This window comes from Chelonoidis abingdonii, chromosome 5 (genome assembly GCF_003597395.2).
Source record: "Chelonoidis abingdonii isolate Lonesome George chromosome 5, CheloAbing_2.0, whole genome shotgun sequence".
NCBI lineage: Eukaryota > Metazoa > Chordata > Testudines > Testudinidae > Chelonoidis > Chelonoidis abingdonii.
Window position 1 is genome coordinate 57,985,145 of NC_133773.1, and position 19,722 is coordinate 58,004,866.

General features: G+C 36.6%; 1 protein-coding gene across 2 annotated transcripts in view; it reads right to left on the reverse strand.

The window, feature by feature from the left end:
- TTC29 (tetratricopeptide repeat domain 29) overlaps window positions 1-19,722 on the reverse strand; it is a 184,663-nt gene that overhangs the window by 108,350 nt on the left and 56,591 nt on the right. For both annotated transcript variants that reach the window (XM_032764895.2, XM_075066780.1), the window contains exons 7-8: window positions 14,237-14,449; window positions 9,415-9,500 (exon numbers count right to left, since the gene is read on the reverse strand). In XM_032764895.2, coding sequence (XP_032620786.1) covers window positions 9,415-9,500; window positions 14,237-14,449 — 299 coding nt within the window. The remainder of the gene's footprint in view (window positions 1-9,414; window positions 9,501-14,236; window positions 14,450-19,722) is intronic.

A 19,722-nucleotide genomic window follows, 5' to 3' on the forward strand; every position in this document is an offset into this window, starting at 1 on the left:
TTATTCATCTGTCTGTCAAACAATAAATGCTTAAATTCTTTAAGTCTAGACAGTAGACCTTCCCCCTCACTCTTATATAGCTGTTATGATTCCAATCCAGCAAAAAATTTTAAGCATGTGCTTAAATACATGAGTAATCCCACTGAAGTCAATGGAATTACTCACATGCTGAAATTTAAGACCATATCTAAGAAAATGAATTGCTGAACTGGGGCCTGATTTATAACAATTTAAGAAAATAATCATTATAGCAGTTTGTTGATATTCAATTATAATATTCTTTTAAAATGCCTGCTCTTTTCATGTTAGCTATACGTGCTATGGAAAATGTTTGAAATCAAACTAAAAAGCCTCCTCAGAATTTACTGATATTTGCATTTCATTAAGAAATTGAAATTTGCCTTATTTTCATGAAAATCCACATACAGTTTTGAAGTTTTCACACAAAAAGGTCAATTTCAGTTAAAGTAAGGCGTATTTGTGACAAAAACGTACAAATTCAAGGGGTTTATATGATTTTTGGTGCAAATCCTCCATTTTTCAAAACATGCAAAAAGCTCAGTTTTTGTGGGTATCTAATCACCTGAGAAATGAACTGTACACTTTTTCACAAATATTTCCAGATTTTTCACAGCCCTGCACACCAGAGTTCTTACATTTCTGCTTTTTAATAAAAAGATTGAGCACTAAATAACTCACTGTTATATGGTTTTGTATTTAATTTTACTTTTTTATCTTACAAGAATGACACAGATTGAAACAGTGTCTGGAAATGGAAGGGCGGTCATTTTTAACTACCTGCACCAGAGAACAATTTCACCATAATTGGCAGAAAATGTCCCATAATGTACCTATTTTGACCCATACAAGGAAACAATTGAGATTTCAAAAGCCTCAAATGAGACAAAAGGGCTTAATTGTGGCTTTAAACTGCTACAAGCTCTGTGTAAGGGGCATGGTATAAAGTGCACACAGAATTTGGCACCTAACTCCCACCTTGATAACAGGGGATGGGGAAAATGTAATCTGCACTAACCTTATACTTAGCAATGATTACATCTTCTGCTGCACCAACTCAGCTGCACTGGCTGACACATAAGATTTGTCTTCACCACAAATGAAAGGAAAATTCTTAACATGGGTTAGCTAAACTGTGTTAGGTAACATGGGCTGAAACAGCAGTGAAGACACAGCATGGGAATAAGAGGGCTCCATATACTTTTTCACTCCCTTGAAAGTCAGAATAGCCAGTATTGGTTGTGCCTTCAATGATCAAACATGTCAGACAGTTTGATATTACGGCTATGTGAGACTTCTGCAAGGAAACTGAAAACCAAGTAAAACTCTGCTAGTTTCATGTTCGAACATGAAAGCTAAACCGGCTACATTTTGTGAAAATTTAGATTGCAGAGAATCTTTCACTGATTATCAGGAATGATTTTTTATTAATTATTTCCATTTTGGTAGCATGAAGGAACCCAGCCATGGTCCTTTACTGTCTTTGCATAGCTATTAATTCTTTGTGTGCATGTTTTGTAGTTTTATAATAAAACTTGACAATCAAAAATCTTGTGTACAATAACTATGTGAAGTCTAGGCAATCATATGCAATGCATAAAGGTTAATGAAACTTGATGGTTTCAATTTGAGTTTCGCCTTTGGAATTCTAGGTTTGGAAACTTAAAGCAAAATTGCACAGACGTGACACTCATAAATAACAAAGCCAGCAAGTTTCACACATCATTATCTGATATAGAGAAATACTCAAAGTTAGTCTTGTAGACTTCCTGACACCTGTTCATTGTGCCGATTCCCCTACTGCCTGTGACACAAATTCCCCAACAACAGATACTGATGGTCATGTAAACATGTTTATGCTGAAAGGTTGATTTATCTTAGATTAATCTATCAGGATAGGTGGCTCATCATCTTTTTAGTCTGGGGAAGGGGAAAGTGGGGAATGGGGGCTTGAGTGATCAAAACTGAGAACTAAAAGAGACGAGTCTCCTACTCTTGAGAAGCAACCCCGAGACAAAAAAAATCAAGCAATTAACTGTAAGAAGGGATGTTTATAGATGCTATTATTTTCTGCTGTATCAAGGCTTTCCAAAAGCATGATAATTTTCTGATCTAGTAACATGCTTTCAGTATATTCTATTTTTCCTGTTTCCCATAGCATAAGATTTTTATGTTAATTATAATTTTCTTTAACTGCATCATTTTTAAGGTTTCCCTCAGAGGGCATGTTACTCAAGAGAATCCAGTCCATTAGTGATGGAGCTATTCTGACACAATTAGCTGAGGAAACAGGAAAGCATTTTAACCACAGACTCCAAAGGAAAACCGCTATTTTGCTCTAAGACAAACAAGGTGGGAAGCAGTATCACTACGATGCAAATTTGGGTGTCATATAGGTGAGCACTGAAGGGAAAAAATGTCATGACATTTTAGAGAACGGGCACTCTATTCAGTTCCACTTCATGCTACCTCAACCCTCTGTTCCCATCCCTCTTCAGGGATCCCTGTAATGAGAAACTTCAGACATGAAAATGCTTCTCTAAAACAAAGCCATCAATGAAATCCCTCATGGTACCGGTAAATGCCTAGCACCATCCAAACCCAAATTAAAAAGTTAAATCTTCTTTCCAGATGAAGATTGGAGGAAGCTGAACAAATTAATTGAATATTCAGGTTTCATGTGGTGACTCTGGCAACAATCATCCCTTCCCTGAAGTTGTAAGATTGGTTCAAGACTCTCAGCCTGAGAGATTCATAATTACACATTTCAGTCAGGGTAACACTGAGAAGCTTTTTTGTGGGCAATGATCACTACCAATACAAGTGCCCCCATTTCCTTTTGCTGTGAATCCTCAAATCTTCAGCGAATGCCTGGTAGTGGTGGCACACCTCATAAATGTGTAAACCTTGAAAACTTATCAATATTCGGACAACTGTCTCATCACCCCCTGATTTACCTATACGAACTGTGCTCCCTCAGTTCACATCAATCAGAAGTGCTCCTTCATTCAGATGCAAAGTCTTCCCAACCTTCCTCGCCCCCCAAAAAAGACAGACACACTCCAGAGGAGGAACACCACTGCTTTCCCTTAAAGAATTACCAATATTCAAAAACAATCAGAATGCAGAGTCTAGGTATGATCAGATCTTATCTAACTTTCTAGGTTATATGGCCTTCTGCATCATGTGACTCCATGTTGCTAAGTTTCCTACAATCTTGATTAAGTATCAATTATAGAACTGGAAGGGACAGACCACTGCTCACAATACTTCAGCAAATTCAAAAATCCTCCATGCAGTGGACAATGTCTTATAATTTCCTTTAGGAGTTCCACTTTGCTAAGCATCTCTATGTGTAGTGATAGGAATGTATACCTCAAACCTAAATTTAGGAAAACATCTAGACAAAACTTGACCTGAAGTTCACACTTCTCATCAATATATTCGAGAATCAAGCAATATGTCCAACAGCAAATGTTTTCTTCCTTGCTGCAAGAGATCAGTAGTACAGACAGTAGCAGACAATACTGGGGCTATTTATTATCTTGAATGTCAAGGTAAAGCAGCTCATTCCCTTAAAGGTAAAATCACTTTGAGAATGGTGCATACCAAATCAGGTGTATCTTGTGAAACTTCCACCTAGCAGGTAAAAAATTGTGCGGATACCACGGTGATGGGCATGACAAACATGATTAGAAAAATTCATTATATAGCAGTGTACGCTAATTTTAGGGCCACCTACTTCATATGTACCTATTTATATTCTAATTGACTATGTAAGCTGAAGTGAAATTTTCATTTGATTCTGATATACAGGTTAGTGTAACATACTACTTTGGGAATCCTCTGATTACTTTAAATGGAATCATTTCAGACATTAAGAAAACTTAGGGTCATAGAGTTTAAGGCATAGCCTATAGGGCTTGCCTATGTATTTTTTCTTACTGGTTTCTTATGAGTTTGATTATTTGTTTTATTATAATAGGGTATAACAGGTTTATACGAGTATTTTTGGCTGTAACTAAAGGGACCTATGTCCTGTATGTTGAGCTAAGGCAAGGTTAGCGTACATATGCTTGGGACCTTTCACCTAGATAAGTGGCGATGACCATATATGGTTGCAACCCTTAACACAGATAGATAAAGGATGCCTTGGAGCAGGTTGGTATGGAGGGGCGGGAGGGACTACCTAAATTCATACCCTCTTTAAACTTATCAGATATACCACAAAGAAGTTGGAGATAACCAAAATAACCACTTCAGCCAGAAATAACAAATGTGAGAATGAGCTAATATCATTAATATGTAGGTATATGTCATCAATATGTACAAACGTACCAGCCTATGGAGTAAGTGTATTCCAACATTTCTGTATGTGAGGAAACTAAGTTTGGACATAGAAGGAGGGCTCAAGTGTTCAAGCCCTATACGAGGGGTGACCCATCGTGCCAAGTAGGCTTCTTAGTTCTTTGTTTATTATCCTTTTGTTTATTAATCTATTAGTTCTCAATTGTAAATTTTAAGTCAGTTAGTTAAGTAAAATTCTAAGTTCGCTTATTTCGTCTTCTATAGCTCTCATTTCTTTAGTTTCTCCTAAGCTCCTAAGTTCTGGAGTGGGAGGTCACTCAAGAACTGAGGAACCTGAACTGAACTCTTTTGGCATGCCAGAGGTGAGGCTGGTCCTTTATCTTTTACCACCAGATTATCAAGGAAGGGTTTGAGTGCATTAATTAAAAGTTTATAGTGCATAATATCACATGTACCTCTAAAACAACATTACTGCCTTTGTGACTCTGATCATTTTACCATTTAATTACTATATCATATATCTCAATAAAAGTCTTTAAGGCTACATTTGTCTAAGTGTGAGCATCCTTGTCTTACATTCCGAGAGTCCTTTCAAAACTCGGTTTAGCCTGATTCTGGGACAAAATTCTTAACTTCTGATCATATCAGCTGGTGAGTTTATAACCCATATTATCTAAAACAACAATATTAACCTCCTAAAATCAGGAAACAAAGGAGAGGGGAACCATAGATCATCTAATCTGAACTCCTGTATAACACAGGCCACCAACACCACTCAGCACCCATACACTAAAACCATCCACTGAAATAAATCCAAAATAGTATAACCCACAGGAGACTAGATTATTATGTGCCACAGACATAGAGCAAGAAGTACTGAGGTTCACCAGTCCCTAAGGAAATAATTAAATGAAATATACTCAGCTAATCTTGGCAAGTGACCTGCACCCACATGGTGCAGAAGAAAGCAAAACAAAAAACAAAACAAAACAAAAAAACCCCACCCTAAGCTTACTGCCAATCTGACCTGAGGGAAAATCCTTCATGATGCCACATATAGTGACCAGTCAGATCCTGAGCATGTGATCAAGAAGCAGTCAGGCAAGCCCCTGAGAGAAGGAATGCTCAGTGACACCTCAGAGCCCTGGTACACCGGCCCAATGTCCCTTCTCCAACCGTTTCCATCTCTGATGCTTCAGAGGAAGGAGTTTAAGAAACCCTCCCAGAATACACTGGGGGAAAAATTCCTTCCTGCCCCTTGCTGGTGGCCAGCTGAAACCCTGAAGCATCAGCTTTAAGAACATAAGTATTATAAGTTTTAATAATTCATGGGTGTGATACTGTGCCATAAATTATCATGTTTCTTTTTGCAGTGTTGAATGTCACAGTCCATGTATTATTGCACATTAAAACATACCTTATATGGAATACAGAATTTAATATCTATTTTATAAGGATTTAATTTCTGAGTGGTCCCTATTGTGAATGCGTAGACAAGAAATGTACATTGTGGTTTTCAAAGGGAGTTTAGATAAGAGAGTTAGGCATGCAACTATAATGGAAAGTCAAATCGGGCACCTAACTCCTTAAGGCACTTCTGAAAATCCAGCCATAAAATCTACATTAACTTTAAAAAACCATATCAAATATGCAATAAGATACTTTGCCAAATACAAGATTTTTAATTATATGAAAATATTTGTAACAAATATTTGGTTAGCAATACAATTTTGAAGAGAAACATCTATAGCAAGACCTACAAGTTAGTCTAGACAGCAACCAGCTAAGCTTTTCCTGGCAAAATCCATATTTCAGACATTTATACTTTTTTCCAAAGATGACAAAAGTAATTAGACACAATTATAAACCGGACCTTGCTTGACACACTAAAACACCACAAAGATGTTAAATGGAGTTACGTCTCAATCTTGCACAGACTTATGTATTTAACTCTACACACTTGAATAGTCCCACTAAACTCATGTCTGGTTTTACACTACAGAGGTAGGACGAGGTAAGGCAGCTTACACTGACCTAACTCTGTTAGTGTCTACTCTAAAATATTCTCTCAGCTACATATCTCTCCCACTACACCAACCGAATAACTCCACCTCTGCTGGAGGCATAGCGCTTAGGTCAATGTAGTTGGGTCAACACAGTGTCAGTATAGACACTGCATTGCTTATATCGACTGTTGCTGCCTCTCAGAAGCCATCTCACAATGTCTTACAGTGCTGTTAAATCGCTGCAAGCACACCTGGTGAGGACAAACACCACTGACACAAGGAGCGTAGTGCGGATACGCAAAAGCAATTTAATTACTGCAGTTACTGTACATTGAGGTAACTTAGGTCAACTTAATATTATAGGGTAGACTTGCCATCAGTCTTTGCAAAACTGAGGTTACACGTATCAAATAAATAATTTATCAACAATTAGTCAGCTTATATACTACATGCTTAGAAATACAAAATTCTATTCACTGAAAATATTCCATTCTCTAGACAAAGAGACTATAGTTTTGATATAACAGACTGTAGCTTCATAATTCAACCTTTTAATTACTGTGTCAGATAATGAATATTTTGAACATATGCTTCTCCACTTTGTTAGAAGAGATAATGAAAGAGAAACAAGTTCATATGCATACTGGTGTGTGTGCATGTTGGGGGAAGGGAGTGACACACTAAGTAGCAAATGGAACCAAATGGCAACAATTTGAGAAAATGGTATCTGTTAACAGCTGCTCCTTTTAGATTCCCCTAGAAGAAGACTGCCAGAGATGGGCCACAATACAAAAGGATAAAGAAGATGAAAACTCTGATGCAAAGCAGGAAAATAACTGCTGAGACCCCTGAGTCTACACTCAAATAGTCCCAAGCTGAGTGGCAAGACCTCTTTAGCATGCTACAGAAGCTGGTGATGAACTACACATTACCATGAAGCAAACTGGCCCCTAGCAGTATTGTTTGTATGTTATGTGTAATGATAAGCAGTAGTCCTTTGGGAACAGAATGCAATGATTTCATCTCTGTAAGCATCTGAGCTCCCCTTGGATACAGAGACCATTAAATTGAGAACAGAAGGGTAAATTGTAGGCAATGATTTCTAATTGGAGAGTAAAGAAAACTTGTGCTCAATGGCACTGAAACCATTGATATTTTACTATTGTATATACTGATCACAGTTGAGGATGAAAAGAATGCATGAAATAAAATACTACCTATTTCTTTTCTCATTGTCATAACGTGGGGCGTTTTTTTTCATGAAAAGTAATCTATTTTTCTAAATGCAAGTCTTCTCAGTTTATGTAAAGAGAGTTGATCTCACAATTTTATAAAACATTAATAAGTTAAACTCTATTTAATATGTTCATTTTAATTAGCACACAAGTGATGACAATATTAATAACCTACAGCATAAATGAGGATACTTAAACTATTTTATGATCCACCCTAGTGAATCCCATTTACATTCTGTACTGTGTAGGGAGTGTTTCATATTAAACAAAAAAGGCAAATTCTGTTTTCTACCATCTGTCAGTTGTTTTTATCTGTTGATTAAAAACTATTATAAAACACACTAATATATAAAGCTGAGCATCTTAACTGAAAGAACATAGATTCCAGCATACTCCAAAAAAAGCAATATTTGACCCAGGGTCAAAAAGCTGTAGGTTGGTAAATGATCACCTGGTTTCTAACCTTCCTGTTTTAAGAAAAAATAATGCAAGAGATGATGATGAGAAAACTCTGTTTGACAATAGCAGAGTCCTCAGATAATCTTGGGCTGCTTTCAATATGGTTTTGGCCTTTGAATGGAATGAAGACTGTTGCTTGTCTTGTTGGTCAAGGAGCTTCTCCTGGTCATGAACAAATCAAGTGTCCATGCTAAATTCTTTATCTCTATTACCGGTTTTTCTGGTCATCGTTCCCATAGTCCTCAGACACCTGTTAATGCAGCAACAGGAAGGAAAGAAAACTTGGAGTGTTTGTGGACAAAAACGTGTGGACATGCAGAAAGATTTCAGCACAAGGAATTCTAGTCTAATCTATTATTCCAGAACCCTGGAAAAGGCCCCAAATCCCTCTTTCTCCTTTGCCACTGCAACCACTAAATCTCACTCTGTAAAGTATTCTGGATCAGAAACTGATCTCTCAATCTGAAATACCTTCATTCAACTTCACAACCCAGAACCTCTAACTGAGGATTTATCAGCCTATTCACACTGATGATCTGCAGCATTAGGGTAGGCTTCTCTGAACACCAGAAACCACACATCTATAACAGGACAAATAACATGACACCTTCTTTTCCACAGTTCACTCAATCTGCATGTAAGAAAATCCAAGAAGCTTTGAAGAATCATGAAAAAGTAACAGAAAGTTTCTGGAACATCAAATTATTAATGCCTTCTTTGAAGAGAGAAATCCATCATCAACTATAAGCATACAGTAAACAAGCCAATACTGAAGAAATCATTGCTCAACTCAACCAACTTCATCTCTTATCCAGTTTCCAGTGTTCAGTTTTTGAACAAGTTAATAAAATAAACTAGTGAAGAGTCCTCTCTGTGAAACGTCTGCTGCTAGAACACTGGATCACTCCAAACTGAGTTTAAGGCTTGGGCACGCACAGATATGGCACTGGTTCTTTTGATAAATGCACTTTTGTTTGTCCATGGACAAGGACAAAATATATCCATATTCATTCTATTGGATCTCGCCATAACATTGTTACAGTTGATCATCGAATGCTGCCGTATTTCCCTAGAGATATAGCAGTGATGGCAGAAGCATACTTGGTTGTCACTGATCTTTCCTCTAAAACTGATCCAAGAGGCAGAGATGGACTATTGGTCCTGTCCTCCCAGAATTCTCACATGTAGAACTCTTTCCCATCCTATTCCCAGCAGATATTTTATACAGGCTATTGTAGTAAAATCATAAAATAAATATTAAACAGTAATAAAAACTTTCCTCATTAAAAATAGCACACCTTTATTTAAGGTCACTTAATAGCAAAGCCAAGGTAATTGCCTCCGGACAAATTATAAAATGCATGTTAAGAAACGTTAAGTAAACTCACTATTATTGCTGTCTGTTCTTCTCCAGCAGAATGATAGGCTAGCCCCAAGCAATAGGCAGCTTCTCCTTCCATCTTCTTATCACCTCCTAAAGGGGAGGAGTTGGGTTATAATTACTCTTAGTTCTAAACAAATTACACTACTACTGACAGCTCTTGAAAATAACGTACGTCATTTTTAATAACGTATTAAATTTTTCCTTATAGCTTGTCATTTATCATTTTCCAAACATAGGAGTTTTCATGTTTATCTAGAGCACTTGTACTCAATTAAAAAAAGCCACAAACATAGGAAGTTGTTTTCATGAGACAGAGCACACAGTATGTCATGATATTAGGTTCTGTATTATGAATTGTTTCACAGCACTGCCACCACCTCTCCAAAGACAGTCATGAAACACCTTACATTTAAAGGGTCAGTAAAATATCTCCATATAGTTATTTAGCTACGTATGTCATGGTACAAATCCCCACTCTGAACCTTAGCGTCCAAGAGATGGGGTACCAGCATGAATTCCTCTAAGCTTGATTACCAACTTAGAACCTGTAGCGCTGCCACCAACCAGGAATTCCAGTGCCTGGTACACTCTGGTCCCCCCAAACTGCCTGGGGAACCCAAGACCAGACCCTGTGGCATCTTAACACACAGGAAGAATACACTTTCCCCCACGCTTGCCTCTCCAGGCTTCCCTCCTGGGTTACCCGGACTGTGATTACGAAACCTCCTTGACATCACAAAACAGAGAGCGACACATTCACTTCTCCCTCCTTCCTCTTTCCACTCCCAACTCTCCCTGACAGAGACAGTAATCCTGACAACAGAGAGAAATTAGCCTATCTCTCCCCTTCCCTCCTTTCTCCACCATTCCCTCGGTGCAATCCAGACCAGCTCCTCTGGGGTCTCACCAGATTCCCACAAAAACAATCAGGTCGCTTAAACAAGAAGAATTTAATTAAAGAGAGAAAAAAACAGTAAAAATGCATCTTTGTAAATTTTAAGATGGATTACGGTACAGGGTTTTTTAGCTATACGGCACTCGGAAGCTACCCTCCTAGTTAAAGTATTCACAGTACACATTAAAATCCTTTCACAAAATACAAAATTTGAACTCTTCAGCCAACATGCACACAGATTACTCCTTCCAGCCAACCATGCACGTTTGCAAATAAAGAAAACAACATAGCTAACTCGCTTATCTACCTAGCACTCACATATTCTTGAACTTACGAAGAGCCTGTATCGGGGAGCATTGGGAGAGAAACCTGGTGTGCCACGTCTGGGTCACTTCCTGAAGCCCCCCAGAGTGAACAACAACCCAAGAAACTCAACTAGCACACACAGAAACTTCCCTCTCTCAAGGTTTGAAAGTATCCTGTCCCCTGATTGGTTCTCCGGTCAGGTGACAGCCAGGCCTACTGAACTTGTTAACCCTTTATAGTCAAAGAGATATAAAGTACTTCTGTTCTATTAACTCTTCCTATCTGTTTATGACAACATACAAACAGAAACTTGGGGCAGCAGAAAGAAGTCAGGGAGACAGTTACAGCTCCCTGATTCTCAGGCTAGGTTTCCACACCAGCACAGGCTAGAGCAGCCTGAAAGCTGCTGTAATCTATACTAGCCGGCAATGGTTCCAGGAAATGCTACACAAATGGTGGACAACTGAAGTACAGCACATTTTGGATGTGCCTCTTCCTTATTCCAGAGACTGGAGGTGGCAAATGAGTTAGGTGAGCTAATTTGGCCCCACCGAGAGCTCCCAACTGCTAAGGGAATTCTCAGCTGGCCAAAATGGGCTGCTTTCTTGGCTCTTTGCACTGCTCCAGCAAAAGAAAACCTGGCCTGTATATTTAATATTATAATTTATATAAAATAATTTATTTAAATCATTTTTTTCAAAATTAACCCATCCAGAGTTTGGGGATATATACAAAAATTGATTAGTAAAGCAAACAAATTGGAATCAATGTCCAAAATATAAAACCTTTTTTCATCACGCAATACTGACCATTCAACACATAAAAAGCCTAGAAAATGAGCTTTGAAAGGAGTCCTGAAGGTCAACAAATTCACAACTCCTGGACCAATATAAACATCTACAGATGAAAAAGGAAGATTATTTACCTCTAACTGATGTTCTCCTAACATACTGTCTCTACAGATCCACACTCATGGAAGTTTGTGTTTAGCCTCCAAGTGTCCTGAAATCTTTTAAAGTCATAATTGCTGAACCCATAAGGACACCCACCCACACACCTACAGAACTGAACACGCTTGATAAAATTATAAGAGCAGGCAATCCCAAATCCTTCTGTTCTTTTTCCTAAGATTCCAAGTGGGCAGGGAAGGGGGATGAGAAAATATGGCTCTATAGAGGAAATACACTCAAAACCTCTCTTTTTCCTTCAAGAATGGTCTCTGTAGAGCCTGAATCTTGAGAGACTGTTTATTTATTTCTGGTCCAGATTCAGCAAAGCACAGGCTTAAGTCCAGTGGAATGGATTGAATGCTGAAGAGAGAAGGATTTAAGCACTAGCTTAAACTTAATCATGTATGTAAACATTTTGCTGAATAAGGGCCTCTTTGAGGGAGAGAGGGGGCTTTTGAACACAGACTGAAGGACTGCCCTCCTGAAATGAGCATCTGATCTCATTTAAATATCTACATAATAATGGTGAGTAAAAGTGTGAATTGCAGAACTCCCACAAGTTTCAAGGACACATGTCTCAGCAAGCTGTAGTAGCTGTCTTAGCTCACATAATAAGAGCTCTACGGCCATCTGGTAGTGAATAATTGGAAAAAAAAGGTGTTTTGCGTCAACCCATAAAAGAAATTTTTTCAAAAATTTTAGCAAATTGATAGGTTGCAAAAAGTTTGTTTAGAGTTAGAGCATTTTTGAAATTTCTATATTAAACAAAATTAAAGAAAATTTAAAACCAAAAAGCTGGTTTGGTTTTTTTAACTGGAACAATTTGGTGAAATCAACATAAATTTGTGAAACGGTTAGAAATTGCCAAATCTGCATTTTTTTTTTCAAAAAAAAGTTTTGGTCAAAATTTTTTGACCAGCTCTAAATTAGGGCATCTGCCTGGTGGTCTCAATGTAGCATCAGATCCGCTATGATAATCTCTTAACAATTCTCTTGACTATATAAACAGATAAGAAGAAGCATGACACAAGTAAGGTTTTATTTTGTGGTAGAATATACGCCTATTTGCAACAGTTATTGCTTTAAATAGTCTTGGAACTCACACTACTGAGTCACATGCTCCCAGGAGTGGGGCTCTGAAGAAGCAACTCTCAACAGAGAACTATTAGCTTCTGTACTGAAAAAGAAATAGGACAGATTGCCAAAGGGCCAAATCCAAAGAAAGAAGGAACCACCCAATCAACATTCAGACAAATGTGTCAAAAAAGACACATGTTCAAAAGGACTGTTATGGAATGAATGGAAACCTCAGACTCAGTATGTAGTGAACTTAAAAAAAAACATTTTGCTTGATCCTCAAAAAATTACAGTGTCGGAGTGCAGTATAGATTTTTTAAGCTGGTATTTTAAAGTATTTAACTTTTTAACAGTATAAAGAAATTTTAACAATATTAGATCTTTAGAAACTATATGATTAAAGAAAACAGAAATAATTCAATATTGTTTTAAATAATGAATAGCACAGTTAATGCTTAATTCTATACATTCTGTTCTGTATATTATACAGAACAAACTTTATTTTATTTCACTGTCACGAACTTTATTTTACAAGACTAAACACATAAGGAGAATTTTTTTTTTTTGGCCACTCTGGCTGAAGCTTGATTTAAGCAGTTCCACTTACTTCTTAGGGACTGACAAACTGATCAGTACTTGTATTTATTTTCTTAACATTTAGATTAAAATTTCTCTCCTGATAAATTTCAAATTATTAGTGTGTATTAATCATAATTCTTATATAAAAAACTGTTACAGCTGCCACACAGTTAGCATAACAAAGCTAATTGAATAAAAGTGATTATACAATATCCTCCATTCTAATTCTGGGAAACAAATAAGATCATTTTTTTTCTTCTGAACATAGAAAACTGTAGATTTTGGAATCTAATGACATCTTCCAACAAATAAGCATTATTAAGATAACCCAAAAAACAGAAAAATAATCTGTACTTTCTTAAAATCAACTGTGATGGTTCACTCTCCCTTTTCTACTCCCTCTCATATATAATAATGCCCCATAAATTATCAGCTGCTTTGTAACTGTTCAGCATCTGACATCATATATTCAAATGCCATCCTCATCTTTCCATCAGCTTTTGAATCCTTACTACAGATAGTCAAAACACTAAGACTGTCACGTTAGACATCATATACAGCATTTCCTGAACTTTAAGTTTTAAAACTATTTTCAATATTTCAGGTATACTGGAAATGGTTTTCTTTCCATAATTATTTATCATTCATGTAGAATGAAACAGTAGTGATCTGCCTGATAACATTACTAAGGAAATGAAAAATCAACAGTGGCTAACCTACAAAAATCTCAACTTCTGTAAATGACCTTACTTCTGATTATGGGTTCATTGTTTTACAACACTATAGTCCCAGAAGACTGCATTTTTGGAGATAAAGCTTTCAAGAAACTAATGGATTCCTTGCTGTCAGCAAGAAGGCACTTCTGTTTTACAGTGAGATTTGGAAGTATATTGATGGCATTTGTCTTTGAATTTCATAGGAAATAATCATTCAAACCCTTGACGATTTTACCTTACTCCTGGGAAAATCAAAGCCTGCACATTAAAGAAAGGAATGTGAAAGTGTTATTTTCCACCCACCTTTTTTTGCCATTTCAAAAGCTTTTATTAGAGTTTTGATGGCCTGTTGGTGTTCTTTATTTTCTAGCATTTTGTCTGCTAGTAATGTGTAAATTCTCCAGAGATGCTCACAGGCCAGTGAGTTGTAAGTATGGCCTGTCTCATCATTCCACATCCGTCCCAGTGTCAATTGATGGAATGTTTCATAATGCTCAGCAGCTTTCATGAACAGACCTGAAAAAAAAAGCTAATTCATAAATATAAGCAGTATATTTAACAAAATATTTCATTTTTTTTTGCATATTATCATTTCTTACAAAAGAAGTTGTTTCTAACTTAACTTCACAAAGGTTCCAATAATCATCAACCTGTAACTTAATAAAAATATGAATAATGGAAAAAATATTCCAGATCTTACAGGTATCAGTAAGTCATCTTTACCTTCAATTCACACTTTGTTGCCCAAAGTGCAAGTTACTTACTAGTAAATGTAGTTTTGAGTAGGTTGCCTGTATAGATCCACAATGTTAGGAAGCAGAAGTCAGAATCTTCTAGAAAGTAGAAACCATTCCATGTGGGAATAATATTTTAAAATCACGTGTGTGAGTAAAGGACCACAGTCCAGATCTTAGGCTGAAAGATTCTGAAGAAGTAAGAAAGGAGTAGAAGGTTGAACTTTTCAAATGTGCTCTAAGATCTTCAGTTACTGAAACACTGACAAGGTAAACACAAGTTTGAAGATAAAGTCTAATCCATTTCAACAATCTGAGTGGATTTTCTCCCTTACTGGATTTATAGACCCATGCAGCCTAGTAGACTTACAATGAATTTAGTCCTCTCAAGATAGTAATTCAAAGCCTTCTTAACTTCCAATTTATGGAGACTAGCTTTCCCTGAGTAAAGAGTGGGTTTTGAAAAATGCTAGGAGACAGGTAGACTGGTTCAGAAGGAGCTTTAAGGTAATTTTAGTAAAGAGTTTATAGTTTGGAAAAAGTATTATCTTATATCTGTGAATGCTGTGTAACAAGTGTCAGTAAGGATTGCTCCTCATTAAAACTTCTGATTGAAGTTATGCCATGACAACATTGACTTCAAAGATAGATGGTAAAGGGGACAATCTTCAAGAAGTTTCAATATGTAATTTCATCAGCTTTGTTAAAGCGATTTAAGTCCCACATAAGCAATAGCTCACACATAGGAAGATATGTACTAGTTCTTTCAAAAATTTCAACTGTTGGATGTATGAAGACTCAAAATCAGAAGATGCTAAGTTGATACAGCTTCAAAATGAATCTTGACTGTGATTACAGTCAATCCAAGGAAGTGGACAATCTACTGATAGCCTAATATAACAGGTATTGTGACAGACAGAGGAAGACTCATTAAAGACCTATAACAATATCTACCTTCCATTTCAAAGCATGAGTCTTCCTTGAGGAAGCCTCTGTCACAATCTGGTGAACTGCTCAGAGACATTCCAAGTCAAAAGTCAACATGATATCACACTCCAAACTGCTAAATTCAGAGATTGGAGATTAAGCTGTCCTTGGTTCTGGTATAGATGACTATGAAGATGAATTGGAGGCTCTGACTCAAAGAGCTGGATACAGAGTTTTATGCACTTGGCTAGTCTCTGGCACAACTCATTTCCCTCTTTGGTTCCCCCGCCCCCCACAAAGTAGATGAACAAATGACCTGGACTTTTGAAAGGGCTTGACTCTTTTCAAGTAACAAGGCAAAGCTCTTTTGCCATTCAATTTATGAAACCTAATTTCACCAGATGTATTATGGAGGGAAAAGACTGGCAGACATAGTTTTATTCAGGTGAAACTAAACAGAAAAAAAAAATACCTTAAGGAGAAACTATTTCTAGGGACAAGAAGAGGTGACAAGCAAGTTATCCAGGGAGGTGAATGTTGAAGGTGAATCTAATGTACTTGTTCCTCCTCAGACTCTGAGACGTTATCTCTTAGATGGACAGATTCAGGTGAACTTCCAGAATCAGCATACCTTTCTATTGCCTGTTTAGGATGCTTGGAGTTATAGAATATGGTGGTTTAGGATGCGTGGAGCTATAGTATATGGTGGTTCTGTTCTCCCATGCAACCTCATATTTGAGGGACTCCCCTGAGAGCACTTCTAACAGAGCAGAAATTGAAGTAATATATTCCATATATCCCACTGGCCTTTGAACTAGCCATAAGGGGGGCCCTGTCCTGACTTCTTTGTTGCCAGAACTCAGTGAGCACCAAAATACAGAGGCAGACTGTGCTTTCTGGTATCATTCAGATAGAATTAGGTGAAAATACATCTAAGTGTGGTTCCATTACAGACACAAAAAAAGAAGCCAAGATTGAAAACACAAGTAACTCAATCTGTTACAAAAGAAAAAGAGTGAAGATGCTAAACAGAAAATAAAAAGAAATATAAGTTTAGAAATAGGCTGGGAATTTCCTAAGCAAAGAAAAAGTGAAAGGTTTTGACATAACAAGCCTGGGATTTGTCTACTTGAGAATCACAGTTGCAATCAGCGGAAGAGTTCAAGGTGAAGTCCTCTTGGATTAACTGAGAAGTTACTGTTAGTAGTACATTTCATTTTTTGGAATTGACTCCTAACTCCAAAATAACCTGAAATTGCTCATCTTCACCTGCAAGGCCTATACGTTGTCTGACGAATTTCAGTATAGACAGTCAAAAACTTGGAGAGAATAAAATCTTCAGGGTGATGGGGAATCAATTTATTCATTCTGTTTGACGAGTTGGTTCAGTTTGAGTTTGCGTATTTAGTAGGAATGTCTCCTGTATTTTAATTTTAAGTGTTGTGTTATTTTTGTTTTTTATTATTATTGTCGTTTATTTTATTTGCTGCACAAGTAGCTAGAGCACTTGAATAGATGTTTTTGTAATAACTCAAAAATAAATAAACAGATAAAAATTATGGAAAGTATTAGGAGGAAAGGAAGCTGGTTACACAGCATCTCTGCTTTAAAAGTTAGTATTTCTTCTTATATCAATTCAATTATAGGAAGGCTAGTTTTAAAGTGATTTTTACTGTCTTTGAGAAAAGAAAGGGAGATAGACAAAAGAAGAGGGATAGACCGCGAGAGGGATCCTCAAAAATATTTCATAGAAGGGAAAGGATATCCCATATATCTATCTCAGATTCCATGAAGAAAAATGATTGTTTCCACACAATCTATAGCACATATTTTCAAAATGTTACACAGGAAATTATTTCCATTGTTATTGTTAACAAAAGTAGCTGCATGTCTAATTTCCCCAAGCAATGTGCTCAGAAGTTATCCCCATGTGTCCTAAACCTGAATTTTGAGAAATACTGATACTTTCTCTCATTTAATCAAATGAGTCAGAATCACAAATGTAATTTCTATAAAATATATAACATTTTTGTAGTACTGCTATAATTTACTGGGGCCCCAGGACAAGGCATCAAAAAGCTATCAGTAATCAATTCATCTTAATAATTGGAAGGAAGTGGTATAACTACATATCATTTATGGTAGGACACCCATTCTAAACAATTATATTCATAAAAAGCATCATTCATCCACTAGATACATTAAATATTATAAATAATTATTATTTTCATTCTAACTAGATGTATACACACTAAGGTTTGTGTTATAATTTTTCAATGGAAGGAAAGTGCACTTTTGAATAAAACTCTTTGAAGAGTATGAGTTTACCGAAAACCCACAAAAACGAGGCTCCATCCACTCATTTAAAGAACAAAACTCAACATGATATAAACTTAAAAGCATGGTAGACATTATCCAAGTCTTCCCTTACAAATCCCCGTCCTATAAAATACTCCAAAAGTTTATATACGTTATATCACAGCAGATATCTTAGACAAATATTAACCAAAGAAGGATGTATATGATCACTACCATTTTCCTTTTTTTTTTTTTAAGTAGAAAGATTGACTAGATATTAACACAAATGGGTTTAAATGTGAAGCTGTCATAAAAGCAGGCACATAAATGTAATTCTCCCAACTGCTATTTTGATGCACATTTTTGATTCCATGAATATTTTATGAAATGGCCAGACTAAAGCCATATAACATTCCTGCATTACTGATGCTTGCGCCCGTAAGCTACAAACATTAGAGGCATGATTGAGTGCATTAAAATGAACTCATTCAGCAGTGCATTGATTACTTGAAGGAGGAAAAGAAAAAGGAAGAGTTACTCCCACTTAAGAAAACAGCACAGAAATCTTGAGTTTTCAATACAGAAATTAAAGATAGCAAATTTGAATAATGTGATATTTAATACATAAATAAAGTGTGACTCTGTCTAGAAGTCTGTACATACAGAGATGATATTAATTAGGTGGGATGTTAATTAGGTCCAAAGATCGCTTCTAGTATTGTTCAGGTAATTTAGTATGTCACAATAAGATGCACTGACTGATCTGTTCTAGCTCCATGCCTCAGCAATATTGGGAGTACCTAATTATTTCCTTTTCTATCAGCTTGTGCATTTACAAATGAAACTAATGCAGTATAAACAACAGTATGAAAAAAATTTGGCAGGTCTATAATGCACATTTCTTCAGCAATACTAGTACAAGCCGAAAGCACATTTAGTTCTAAATTGTAAACATTTGTTGGGACGTTAGCAAAATATTCCACTTTAGTTTAAAACAACCTGTTTAAAGGAACAATAAAGCTTCATGTATATTATGTTGCATTTTAATCTAAAACCAGTGGGCATCTTTTGTAATAAATTATTATACTGTGCAATGTACACATAAAATCTGCTAGAAGCAATATTTAGTGATAGCAAAAAAAGAAATGTTATTGCCACTTTTAAAAGATATTGGCTTCCATTTCAATTTAACTGCTTGAACTATTGATATTATTTTTAGTTTCATATATACAAATATGATAATTATGGTAGCACTATTCATGCTGAAATAGTTACGGATTTGTCAGTTTCCAATATAAGCCACTATTTAGGGAGGTTTTATAAATCTTCAGTGGAGATTTGCTGGAAGATGAAATAAACAGCATGCAAAATGATAAAACAAAGCCCTAATTCAGCAAATAGATAGGCTGGACTCCTGAGGCAAAGTGGATTGTATTGAAGTCAGTGGGAGTCCTTACAGGATCCATAATTCCCAGAGTACAAAAAGAAAAAAGGACTTCCTATGGTCGAAGGACATTAATCTCAAGAGAGAGCCAAAGGCTTTGTGAGAGCAGAAGCAGCAGCCTGGAGGCCTGAAAAGTGGCTACAGAGGGAAGACTGAGCAGCAAACAGCCTGGAACCTAGCACTGGAGGGCTGAGACTTAACTAGCAGGGAAGCAGCAATAGCCACGGCAAGGGGAAGCAGGGCAGCAGCCTGCAAGGAGGATGATGTGGAGGGGTTACAGGACTCTGATATTTATACCACTGTACTGAACTATCCTTCAGTGCTGGTTTAGGAACTATTGGTTTAACCTTTTGTGCTGTAATTTAAAGTAATTGTTCCAATGGTAT